Consider the following 12,909-nt stretch of genomic DNA (forward strand, 5'->3'; position numbering starts at 1 on the left):
CTGATTGACTTTATTATCACAATAAAATTAACAAAATATGGTCATTTGACCATGCAAGTGTTAACAGAAATAAATGTTCTCAAAAGTAAGCCCTAACTTTAGTGAATTGGGATTATTATAAGACATGAAATCAGAAATACTTCTTAGGGGCTCGAAAACATGATATGCCAGTATAAATACCAACACTACAAGCCACATGCCAGCGTTAGAAATTGGCACTAGTCCTATAGTCCTTGCCAAACTGCCCAATAGTTAAGGTTTCATAAGGACCAGTAGAAATTTGCCATTTGTAATGGTTCTGCTCTTTGTTATCTTTATAAGGACTAGTGGAGTAAAACTGTTAGTCTCTAAAGTTGTCTCCCCTTACCGGTGGCCGGTGTATTCTCCAGAATGCCCTTTCTTGACTGTCAGTGATGACTTTATCTGTCCTCTTCCTGTCTTTAGCGATTCTGGAATTGTTAAATTCAATACATATGAAATACTTATGATTTCATCACAATGCAAAGATTAAGGACACATTAAATCCATTTCAACCTTATTTGTGATCAGAAATGTCTAATTTCTATGTTTTCTATGTCATATTAACAGTCGTGCAGGAATATACATTTGTCTCTGAACTTGTTTTGAGTAGTATATAATATAACGTAAGAAATTATCAATGTATACATAATCAGTCTGGATTCAGCCCCTCAGGGAAAGACGCATGAGAACTAAGGTCCTTTTCTGCCCTGAGATCCAACAGGGAGGCAAAGATGGATAATACTTCACCACAGGGGTACTAGGAACGTGTTGACTGGCAAGAGGGTACACAAAGACTGACGTTCTTCTCACCTGACTTGGTCTTGTGCCTGAGTCTGAATTGTCTCCCATTTATCACACAACATCTTCTGCAGCTTGCTGTACACGTTCTGCAAACAGTAACATCGGTGGAACTCCCTGACACGGAATCTTTGTACTGACTTTCCCACACTTCCAGTTGTTTCTCAGAATGCATTGTTCACCCAGAAACATGTTTCAGTTATTATAATTATAATTATTATTATTATTATTATTATTATTATTATCATTATGATGTACTGCACATATACAGGTACTAGTATCTGCTCAAATGTGGTTTTATTTGTTCCCCGTGGACCCGCTTCCAGTTATCATTCTCAACACCCTGGGGAGTATACAACAAGAATAACAGGTGAAAATGTGGCATAATTTTATTGCATAAAGCTTGAACAGTTGATGACGAATACTTTACCTGTTCATAATCTTCCAAGCCATGTTTCTGTTTATTTCGCATAGATCGCTTGGTCAGATGGATTGCTGGAACGGAAAATGTTACTTTAAAAAAACATTCAAATGGCTACCGATGTTGTCAACTAATCACAAACCTAGCTGTTCATATTGCCACTCCAAACCCGCCAGTGACACAAGTTATCTCCCTTTCCCCAACCATCATAATGCTACAAACACAACCAGATTTGTGCAGTAGATAAATCGTTAAATATAAAACATTAATTCTAGTAGGTGTCAGCTATAAATGTAAAGTATTATCAAGGAAATAAAGAGTCTGATAACAAAAGCCATCTAACCAAGTTGTGCCACCCTGAGAAAGCTAAAACTTTAAACTTTTAACCATAATACAAAAAATAATAGAAAATTGAGCATTGTTTCACTTCCTTAAAAAAACCTCTTGGATATTTAGATATAAACGATAGACAAATTACAACAATGCCCGGTCATGTAATATACAAGATAGCTATGTGATAAAACAATGAAGAACAAAGCATGGTATATTTCCCCGATAAGACATTGTTCTAGAATGACGTCATTTCTGGAGATTCAAACACATGATCGCAATTTAATGTCATCGTAAATTTGACGAAATTATTTTTGAGAGGGTAACGAGTTGTGAGTATTGAGTATGGTCAATAGCAATACAACGCAATGGCCGAACAATCATATCCAAAAGTTGGTGAGATATGGTAATCGGTTTTGGGAGAAAAGGTACAGGTAATCGCCTCGAGAATTGTGAGAATATTCACGAAATACCAAACGTAACCCCCTTGCTCATAAAATGGACTTGTCCGACATTCACTGTATTCAAGGAGTCATCATTATTTAAATACAGGTAAACATTATTAAAGCTTGTAAATTTTAAGAACATCCTTTGGGAGGGTGTTTTGTTGATATTTCATATAAGAAATAAACAACTCATGGTCGTTGTTTATTGTTCAATAAAACACTGCAGGGAGAATAAACCACCATGCACCCTTCAAGGTTTATTCTCTCTGCCGTGTTTTAGTGAATTATAAACAAGTCCCCCAACATCGTGTTTTTCTCGAATACAAACCCAGCCTAGTTAACTTACCATATGTAACATTGTCAGGTTCTGTATTATGCGAGGCCCAGTAGAAGGGGCACTGAAACAACAAGGCAAGGTTAACCGATGTAAGCAACAAAAAAAGCATACCGTAATTACCTGAACAATGTTGAAAAATGTCAGGTTAACCAACACTGTGAAAGAAATAAAAACCTGCCCTTAAAAACACCTGGTCAGAATCCCTTTAGACTAGACTGGGGCGGTGTGGTAGCCCAGTATTAAAAACAATCGGTTGTCACGCCAAAGACCCAGGTTTGATTCCCCTCATGGGCACAATGTATGAAGCCCACTTCTGGTGTCCCCAGACACATACTGGATCGGCCAAGGGATGCAACTCTGCACAGAGAGTCAAGGCCACTGGACTTTTCCTACATCCACAGAGGGGTTTGGAAATATACCAGTGCTAGATGGCAATTTGTAAATGACAGACAATTAGTTCAGAACTGTCAAATAGTTGACTATCACTCAAGTCATTCCATTCTTACTGTGCAAAAGGATCATAAATCATAATCGGTACGGAAATTAATCAAGAATGTTAATTCTACTACCAGTCCGAACAGTGAAAACATATAGCGATACCCAGCGAAAGGTTTGATCTTCTACAAGCCCTTTAACTTTAACAAAACTGGTTAGTGCTAATTTCCATCCCTGCTTAAACGCTCTAGATTCACCTCTTGTATTTCATCCATACTAATAATTCAATTAAAAGAGCACAATAGGTACTGCATATATACAATACATATTATACAAAGTTCTTCATTTTCCCCTTCCTGTCCTACCTGGAACCTGTAGAGAGAGATGTCCCCCTTAACGACGAGGTTCTTATTGTCTGTGATGGGGAAGAAGTAGCCATATTGGCACAACAGCTGGGCCAGGTGCAGTGCCTCGCCCACGTCCTCCTCACTGATGTTCAGATGGTGCCGCAGCCATGTGATCAGGTCATAACCTGAAGCAGGGTTCATACAAATCAAGTTCATACAAGTCACAAGTTTTAGGCCTTTTAGGGGCCTTTTCAGGGCTCCTAACCTCTAGAATTCAATAACATGTTTTTTCTACATACCCTCAAAGCAAGTGGCATCCGATATCTAAACACAGTTGGATCAAGACATATTGAATGGTGTTGGAGTTATGCTCGTGATGAATGGAAGGCAACATGAAAAAAAAACAGGTGCAGTCTGTGTCTGTGAGTCCACTAGCCCAAACTTTGCTCTTTGCATCATCTTGACTACATTTTAGTGTTATCCAGTGGACTTTAGATAGGTCAGGGCTTCGGATGAGTGGCTAAAGTCTGCAGGTGCTTAATACAGATGATTCCTAACGATTGAAGACGTGCAAAGACGCAATAGTGAAGTTCTTCGTATTATAAGGACTCACAAAATGGACTTTGCCTTTGCATTCGGGGCAGTCTGAAGTTTGAGTCTGTTTCTTGCCAGAAAAGAAATCTCAGTCATATATAACATGTAATATACAAGTTTATTAGTTTCAATGAACCAAACAGTCTCTCTGGGTTCTCTTCAATCGCAATGCAACTTATTTGCCTCCATTTTCAATTTGGATACAATATCTGTTGTCATGTAAAACCCTGATCTGTATCCTCTGATATTGATGAATAGCACATGTACCTGTGAATACTGACGGAATGGTGGAGAGGAATGTTTTCTGACACTTCACCGGAACACCAGTTTTGGGGTTCTGCATTTCCAATATCAGCTTCTCCATCTGAAACACAAAGTGGTTGCATATAGATTGTGGGGAATAACTGGGGTAAATACCAATACCTCTACCAGAGAGCGAGAGCGAGAGAGAGCGAGAGCGAGAGCGAGAGCGAGAGCGAGAGAGAGAGAGAGAGAGAGAGAGAGAGAGAGAGAGTGAGTGAGTGAGTCTGCAAGTCCAGACAGAGGACATTTTCTTTATATATAAATCCACTGATGCTTGAGAGGAGGGGATGTCGCATTCATCTTGAGGCTAGGGCGGGTCGCATTCTTTTGGAAACACATTAATTTCACGATTTACAGTATATGATGGCTGTCTGTAAGTAACGGGGTTAAGTTCAGACAATTTCAGTGATTGACATCATGACATCAACAAAGTCAGCAAGCCTGACCACCCAATCACGTTAGTGGCCTCTTACCACAAGCATCGTTCGCTGAAGACCAACTGTAAACACAATGGTATAAACCCGGCAATATCTGAATCCAGGTCAACACAATGGTATAAACCCTGCAATATTTGAAACCAGGTCAACACAATGGTATTAACCCTGCAATATCTGAATCCAGGTCAACACAATGGTATAAACCCTGCAATATCTGAATCCAGGTCAACACGATGGTATAAACCCTGCAATATCTGAATCCAGGTCAACACAATGGTATAAACCCTGCAATATCTGAATCCAGGTCAACACGATGGTATAAACCCTGCAATATCTGAATCCAGGTCAACACAATGGTATTAACCCTGCAATATTTGAAACCAGGCCAACACAATGGTATTAACCCTGCAATATCTGAATCCAGGTCAACACAATCGTATAAACCCTGCAATATTTGAATCCAGGTCAACACAATGGTATTAACCCTGTAATATATGAATCCAGGTCAACACAATGGTATAAACCCTGCAATATCTGAATCCAGGTCAACACAATGGTATTAACCCTGCAATATCTGAATCCAGGTCAACACAAATGTATAAACCCTGCAATATCTGAATCCAGGTCAACACAATGGTATAAACCTTGCAATATCTGAATCTAAATGAGATGAGCCACATTTCAGTAGAGTGAATGAGTATTGTTTTACACCCCTTTTAGCAAATATTCCAGCAATATCACGGCAGTGGCACCAGAAATGGGCTTTTACAGTCATAGTTCCCAGGCTTCGGTGTGACAGGTGAACGCTTTCACCACTGGGCTATCCCATCACCCCCACTTTTATAGAAGAAAGGTTGAGTTCGGTAATGTTGTCAATTTCTAAAACCATCAACATCTATCGCTGTACTCAAACAATTTACCTCAACCATAAGCTCATGGGCCAAGTGACATGGCGATGAAGTGAGTGATATACTGTCAGTTATGATTGCAAGGGAGAATATCACAGGATGATCATAAAGTAAGTCAACGTTTCAGTGACTGACTCCTAGTCTACCACTGATGGAAAAAAACACTATTTTACTAATGGCTTATCAACTTCAAAGGTTACTTTCTCATGACCAGAATGTCAGCCATGATTGTTGAGTTACTGGTCATGTTGGCAACCACTGTGCTATCCGTAATGGATGAGTAGGAGCCCATTTATGAAATCAATACATAAATAGAATTCTTCTTAACTTTAAGCCTTAGTGTTTAGTTAAACTTTATGAGCAGATTTGGGAATTCTGCCAAGTCAACCGTCTGAGGGATGGGTCTGCAGTCAGTATAGGATGTTATTGGGAGTGGGTCTGCAGTCAGTATAGGGTGTTAAAGGGATGGGTCTGCAGTCAATATAGGGTGTTATTGGGAGTGGGTCTGCAGTCAATATAGGATGTTATTGGGAGTGGGTCTGCAGTCAGTATAGGATGTTATTGGGAGTGGGTCTGCAGTCAGTATAGGGTGTTAAAGGGATGGGTCTGCAGTCAGTATAGGATGTTATTGGGAGTGGGTCTGCAGTCAGTATAGGGTGTTAAAGGGATGGGTCTGCAGTCAATATAGGGTGTTATTGGGAGTGGGTCTGCAGTCAATATAGGGTGTTATTGGGAGTGGGTCTGCAGTCAGTATAGGGTGTTAAAGGGATGGGTCTGCAGTCAGTATAGGGTGTTATTGGGAGTGGGTCGGCAGTCAGTATAGGGTGTTATAGGGTTTGGTTTGGTTTGGTTTGTTGTTTAACGCCGCACTCAGCAATATTCCAGCTATATGACGGCGGTCTGTAAATAATCGGGTCTGGACCAGACAATCCAGTGATTTATATCATGAGCATCGATCCGCGCAACTGGGATCGATGACATGCTTCAACCAAGTCAGCGAGCCTGACCACCCAATCCCGTTAGTCACCTTTTACGACAAGCATAGTCACCTTTTACGGCAAGCATGGGTTGCTGAAGACCAGGTGTTATAGGGAAGGGTCTGCAGTCAGTATAGGGTGTTATGGGGAGTGGGTTGTCAGTCAGTATAGGGTGTTATAGGGCGTGGGTCTACAGTCAGTATAGGGTGTTATAGGGAGTGGGTCTAGTCAGTTTTGGGTGTTAAAGGGTCTACAGTCAGTATAGGGTGTTATAGGGAGTGGGTCTACAGTTAGTATAAGGTGTTAAAGGAAATGGGTCTGCTGTCAGTTTTGGGTGTTATAGGGTCTACAGTCAGTATAGGGTGTTATAGGGAGTGGGTCTTCAGTCATTTTTGGGTGTTAAAAGGAATCGGTCTGCTGTCAGTTTTGGGTGTTATAGGGATCTGGGAGGTTACAACAACTAATAATAGTCTAGACAAGACAGAACACAAAGTCACTATCTTAAACACCAAAAAAACAAGGAAATCCAAACGACTCAATTGACATATTTGCACTGATCACAAAATACAATATGACAGAGGCAACATTCAACATATTACCAATTCACACCTTAATTAAATCTCAAAACAATTTTTTTCAGCAAACACTAATGAATTCACTTGAGAAAAGCACTAATCATAACTCCACACGGTTACATAACATTATCATCACATAGAAAATCAATCTGCTGCTGGTTGCGGAGTGGACGGCAAACAGCAGCACCAGGTGCCGTGGTGCGCTTACACTTCCATTAAAATCTCAGCTGGGAGGTACCTTATCGGCCTCTGGTAAAAACCCTATAAAAAGCACACCGCCATTCTTCTACCTCAAGGCAGCTACAACACAAGTTGTCAGTTTTGTGTATGGTTTTAAAGTCTACTAGACTTGGTTAGTGTCCTTGTTTAGGATTCATGCATTTAATTTGGTTTATAATTACCACAGAATTTGGTGTAAGCAAACTGATATAGCTAACCTATCTTACATCTTAACATTTTTGGTAATAATATCATGATAATTCATATATAGTTCTACACCTTTAAGCACGGATATATACACAAATTTCACATGGCATTCAGCAGCTCAACTGACAATGAGTGAGTGAGTATGGTTTTACGCCGCTTTTAGCAATATTCCAGCAACATCACTGAGGGGAACACCAGAAACGGATTTCACACACTGTACCCATATTGGGAATCGAACCTGGGTCTTCGGCGTCACGAGCAAACGCTTTAAACACAAGGCTACCAAACCACCCCCAACTGACAATAAGAAGTATCTGTTTATTCTAAAAAATTAATGAAATATCAGCTATTATCTAAACGTGTAAACAGGAAAGACACTTTAACTGTAATGCATTATGAGAATGTATTGATAGATAACGCTTTACAATTTAACAACCACATACAATCCATATCCAAAGGGAGATAACTCCCACACTGCCAATCTTGAATGTTTCTCCCCTTCAGGAAACAAAGAGTTTTCTCGTCCATTGTTTGAATCAAAGACAAAGCCTGAATCAATAGCCTGACATTTTTAAGCGATATTCAAAAGCCATACATCAATTTTTCCTTTAGTCCACAGACTAAGATAAACAGCCAAAGAGATAAACCTCTTTCTTCCAAGCAACTCCAATACTGTAAAGTACTCCTAACCTTACTCAAAGGAGTCAATAAAGACTTTTATATTACAATATTCCTATGATCATTAGTTTGGGTGATGGTTAAAAAGATGAAAATGTGTGTTGAAATGGACAGTGCCACCTGTCAAGAAAGCAGGACGCTACCATCACGGTTATTGATTGGTAATAATGCAATAACTGTTAATACATAGCCACATGACCTACCGTAAACACCATGTCTAAAGATGTGATTGGCTTTATATCAATGGGAACCCACTGTTCAATCAACACACATCGGCACACATCTGTTAAGGAGCATTAGCTAATATTTGTGAGGATCGGTGAAGAATAGAAATCACTTTGGTTCAGTCGCAACATTAGTTGGGTCTGTTACTCGGTCAATAGATGATGCGGAGAGAGGCAGCAATAAAATTGCTCTGTAGGTTTCGTAGGAAACAAGAACACCATTGTATATAGGTGAGTGAGAGCAGTATATCACAGTCTGTGAGTTAATGTGGGAGGAAAGCAGTAGACTGCTGACAAAACAAAGATCGTGATAAATTATGTTTTGAATCTAAAATAAGCTGATCCTCACACAAGAAAGGGATATAACTCTGTAAATGATGTCACAACTTTAGCTGCTATCACTATGAATAACTTCAACATTGATGATGCGGTGTTAAGTGTACACCCACCCACTTTCTCACTCACCCACCCCTCAAACCACCAACTTACCCACTCACACACCCACACACACACACACCCACCTGCCTCCTCACTCGCTCACTCACTCAACCACCCACCCACTCACTAACACACACCCCACACACCCACTCACTCAACCACCCACCCACTCACTAACACACCCCACACACCCACTCACTCAACCACCCACCCACTCACTAACACACCCCCCACACACCCACTCACTCAACCACCCACCCACTCACTAACACCCCCCACACACCCACTCACTCAACCACCCACCCACTCACTAACACCCCCCACACCCACCCACTCACTCAACCACCCACTCACCCACCCACTCACCCATCTACCTACTCACTCACTCTCACTCACTCACTCACCCACTCACCCAATCATTCACCCACCCACTCACTATCCTGAAGCTAAAGTTCAAAAACATTCTGTTCAGCATAGCAATAGTAACATATATAACATGAAACACGACTGAAATTACAACTCAAGTTGAATCATTAGACTGAAACATTTTTGGCACAGACTGACTTTGCCCCGCATACCGGAAAGAAAATCTGTGTTAGACAACAGATGGACAGACACCTATATTCATCCCTACTTCATAAGGACACCCACATGGACAAAGAGGTTATCATTCCTTCCTTGATAGAATGTCAGATCTAATGCTGCAAATTAGCCACACAATGGACATAGTATAGAACCAGAACACACAATCATTTCAGAAAAAACTAGAAGTCTACACACACCCTTGCATCTGGTATATATAATTGTACACTAACATCAAACATGTTAAGTCTCTGAAATGAACTTTTTTCTTAAAGGACATAGGGTTAAATTGTCTTTTTAAACATAATAGTAAAAAAAGTTTAGTGAGTGAGTGAGTATGGTTTTACGCCGCTTTTAGTAATATTCCAGCAATATCACGGCGGGGGACACCAGAAATGGGCTTCACACATTGTACCCATGTCGGGAATCGAACCCGGGTCTTCGGCGTGACAAGCGAACGCTTTAACCACTAGGCTACCCGACCGCGCCCCCCTCCCAAAGTTTAGAACCGCCCCACTTTTCCATCCTACTATAATTAATCTATCATGGCATGACAGCTTAACCAAGGTAACATGAATAAATCAAGTGCTCCTGAACATTTTGAGTAGTGTATAACATAAAACAGGCAAGAGGAACAGAGGTCTAGACTTGCCAAAGTACTGTAGACTTTCTTTGGAGTTTTCAGGTATTATTGTTTCAGGGTCTGTGTGAGACACTAGTGATATTGAAAAGGATGTACAAGTGTTACTCCAGCACCTATGTGGGACGTATATGACAAGGATATACGCTTCATAATTACACCTCACACCCAACATGTCAATATTTTATAATGTCTCAAGTGTAACCTTCAATCATGTGTTGGGATTCAAGCATCAGTCAACCTTAAACTTAATTTGCCCGGAATTTCATCATCGCATGTGCAAATAATATTTCTTGTTCATTACCATGATCCAATTATTCGTGTGGAATTGTATTGGCTTTTTCTGGCATGTCTTTGTATCGCAGATGGATGTGAATTGGGAGATGCTGCTGTAGCTTAATCTGCTAACACTGATCACTACTTTTCTTCTTAAAGGGATAGACGTGTCTTGACTTGTAACATCAACAGCTTATATCAGAGGAACTACTCCTCTTACACATTCCTCAAACACAGGAACTACTCCTCTTACACATTCCTCAAACACAGGAACTAATCCTCTTACACATTCCTCAAACAGAGGAACTACTCCTCTTACACATTCCTCAAACAGAGGAACTACTAACCTCACATACTCCACCAACAAAGGAACTACTAATCTTACATTGTAGTAATAAGTAGGAAAACCTTCACTGGCATGCTGCAATAGGTAGGAAAACCTTCACTGGCATGCTGCAATAGGTAGGAAAACCTTCACTGGCATGCTGCAATAGGTATGAAAACCTTCACTGGCATGCTGCAATAGTTAGGAAAACCTTCACTGGCATACTGCAATAGGTAGGAAAACCTTCACTGGCATACTGCAATAGGTAGGAAAACCTTTACTGGCATGCTGCAATAGTTAGGAAAACCTTCACTGGCATGCTGCAATAGGTAGGAAAACCTTCACTGGCATACTGCAATAGGTAGGAAAACCTTCACTGGCATGCTGCAATAGGTAGGAAAACCTTCACTGGCATACTGCAATAGGTAGGAAAACCTTCACTGGCATGCTGCAATAGTTAGGAAAACCTACACTGGCATGCTGCAATAGTTAGGAAAACCTTCACTGGCATCCTGCAATAGGTAGGAAAACCTTCACTGGCATGCTGCAATAGTTAGGAAAACCTTCACTGGCATACTGCAATAGGTAGGAAAACCTTCACTGGCATACTGCAATAGGTAGGACAATATCATCTGTCAATGGATTTAAGATAATATATCAAAGTGGAGAGCAGCAGATTTGGTAGATGACCTAAATGATAATTAACACTTTCAGCAAGCCAAAAAGGCCACGGAAACTGCATAAACATGGACCCATAATTCAGTTAAGTTTTGAAAGCCAGCAATGCACACTGGATACCACAAACACTGGTTGTTAGCCAGCAAGGAACACTGGATACCACAAACACTGGTTGTTAGCCAGGAACGCACACTGGATACCACAAACACTGGTTGTTAGCCAGTAACACACTGGATACCACAAACACTGGTTGTTAGCCAGCAAGGCACACTGGATACCACAAACACTGGTTGTTAGCCAGCAAGGAACACTGGATACCACAAACACTGGTTGTTAGCCAGTAACACACTGGATACCACAAACACTGGTTGTTAGCCAGCAAGGCACACTGGATACCACACACACTGGTTGTTAGCCAGCAAGGCACACTGGATACCACAAACACTGGTTGTTAGCCAGCAAGGCACACTGGATACCACAAACACAGGTTGTTAGCCAGCAACGCACACTGGATACCACACACACTGGTTGTTAGCCAGCAACGCACACTGGATACCACAAACACTGGTTGTTAGCCAGCAACACACACTGCATACCACAAACACTGGTTGTTAGCCAGTAACACACACTGGATACCACAAACACTGGTCGTTAGCCAGCAACACACACTGCATACCACAAACACTGGTTGTTAGCCAGCAAGGCACACTGCATACCACAAACACTGGTTGTTAATTACTGGAAGGACAAAAACGTATACCTTGACCATCCATAAACATGTGTAAACCCAACATTGTTATCACCGAACAATAAGAGGTGAGGTGAAATGGGGTTTAACGTTGCGTACAAGATTATTGCACTTATATAGCGACGTGCATGCACGTGTGTGTGTTTGTCTGGCTGCTTGTACTAGTCCGGACTGATGCCGATTTATAGTGCTAGCTCACTGAGATACCATGCCACAGTTTAACATGAACATCCCACTCAGACACTGTATACTGACTCCAAACCGACCAGTCCTTGTTTTATCCCCTTAATGCCGAGCGCTAGGCAGGGTAACAACAAGTACCATCTTCAAACATCTTTTGGTATGACGCGGCCGGGGATCGAACCCTGGACCTTCCGCTCTCCGGGCGGATGCTCTACCACTAGACCACGGAGACGGTCCCAAACAATAAGAACCTATGTATAATAACATCATTGATAATCACAGCACTTGACACTGAAGTTCTGACGATGACCTAGGCACTTGTGACAGGAACTAGATAAGTGCTTCTGCATGTGTGACCTCCATAGCATTGTCTCACATAATACCCCAGCCTCGCACCATCCGATGTGATGCGTGGTAAACACCATAACACTATCGTCTACACGGGAATATATTCATTTACACCATGTCCATGATGATAGGCTAGCCCTGCTTAGGCGAAAAAAAATGGACTACACTTACATAACATGAAAAGATGTATTGATAAGTAAAAGCGACAAACCCATTACCATAATCATAAGAAATCTCTGCTAAAAGCAGAGTCTGTTGTACAATTCCAACTATACTATTAAACATTTGCTAAAGACCACACCTTTGACTGACGAAGATTATTTTGGCCCTTAATGATGAGTAGCATATATGTCAAGAAAATATTAAAAACTCAAATCACCATAACCCAATTAATTTTGAGCTGTTGATCCTAATTACACTGCTCTTCTACAAAG

The 12,909-nt window shown here is 41.0% G+C and overlaps 1 protein-coding gene across 5 annotated transcripts in view; it reads right to left on the minus strand.

Moving 5' to 3' along the window:
- Window positions 1-12,909, minus strand: part of LOC139469752 (regulator of G-protein signaling 7-like) — a 110,068-nt gene that overhangs the window by 56,346 nt on the left and 40,813 nt on the right. For all 5 annotated transcript variants that reach the window (XM_071252034.1, XM_071252033.1, XM_071252031.1 and 2 more), the window contains exons 2-7: window positions 3,997-4,093; window positions 3,154-3,320; window positions 2,363-2,414; window positions 1,250-1,314; window positions 832-908; window positions 368-449 (exon numbers count right to left, since the gene is read on the minus strand). In XM_071252034.1, the coding sequence (XP_071108135.1) occupies window positions 368-449; window positions 832-908; window positions 1,250-1,314; window positions 2,363-2,414; window positions 3,154-3,320; window positions 3,997-4,093 (540 nt within the window). The remainder of the gene's footprint in view (window positions 1-367; window positions 450-831; window positions 909-1,249; window positions 1,315-2,362; window positions 2,415-3,153; window positions 3,321-3,996; window positions 4,094-12,909) is intronic.

The sequence above is a fragment of the Haliotis cracherodii genome, unplaced genomic scaffold (assembly GCF_022045235.1).
Source record: "Haliotis cracherodii isolate W230 unplaced genomic scaffold, xgHalCrac1.p SCAF_2, whole genome shotgun sequence".
In the NCBI taxonomy this organism is placed as follows: domain Eukaryota; kingdom Metazoa; phylum Mollusca; class Gastropoda; order Lepetellida; family Haliotidae; genus Haliotis; species Haliotis cracherodii.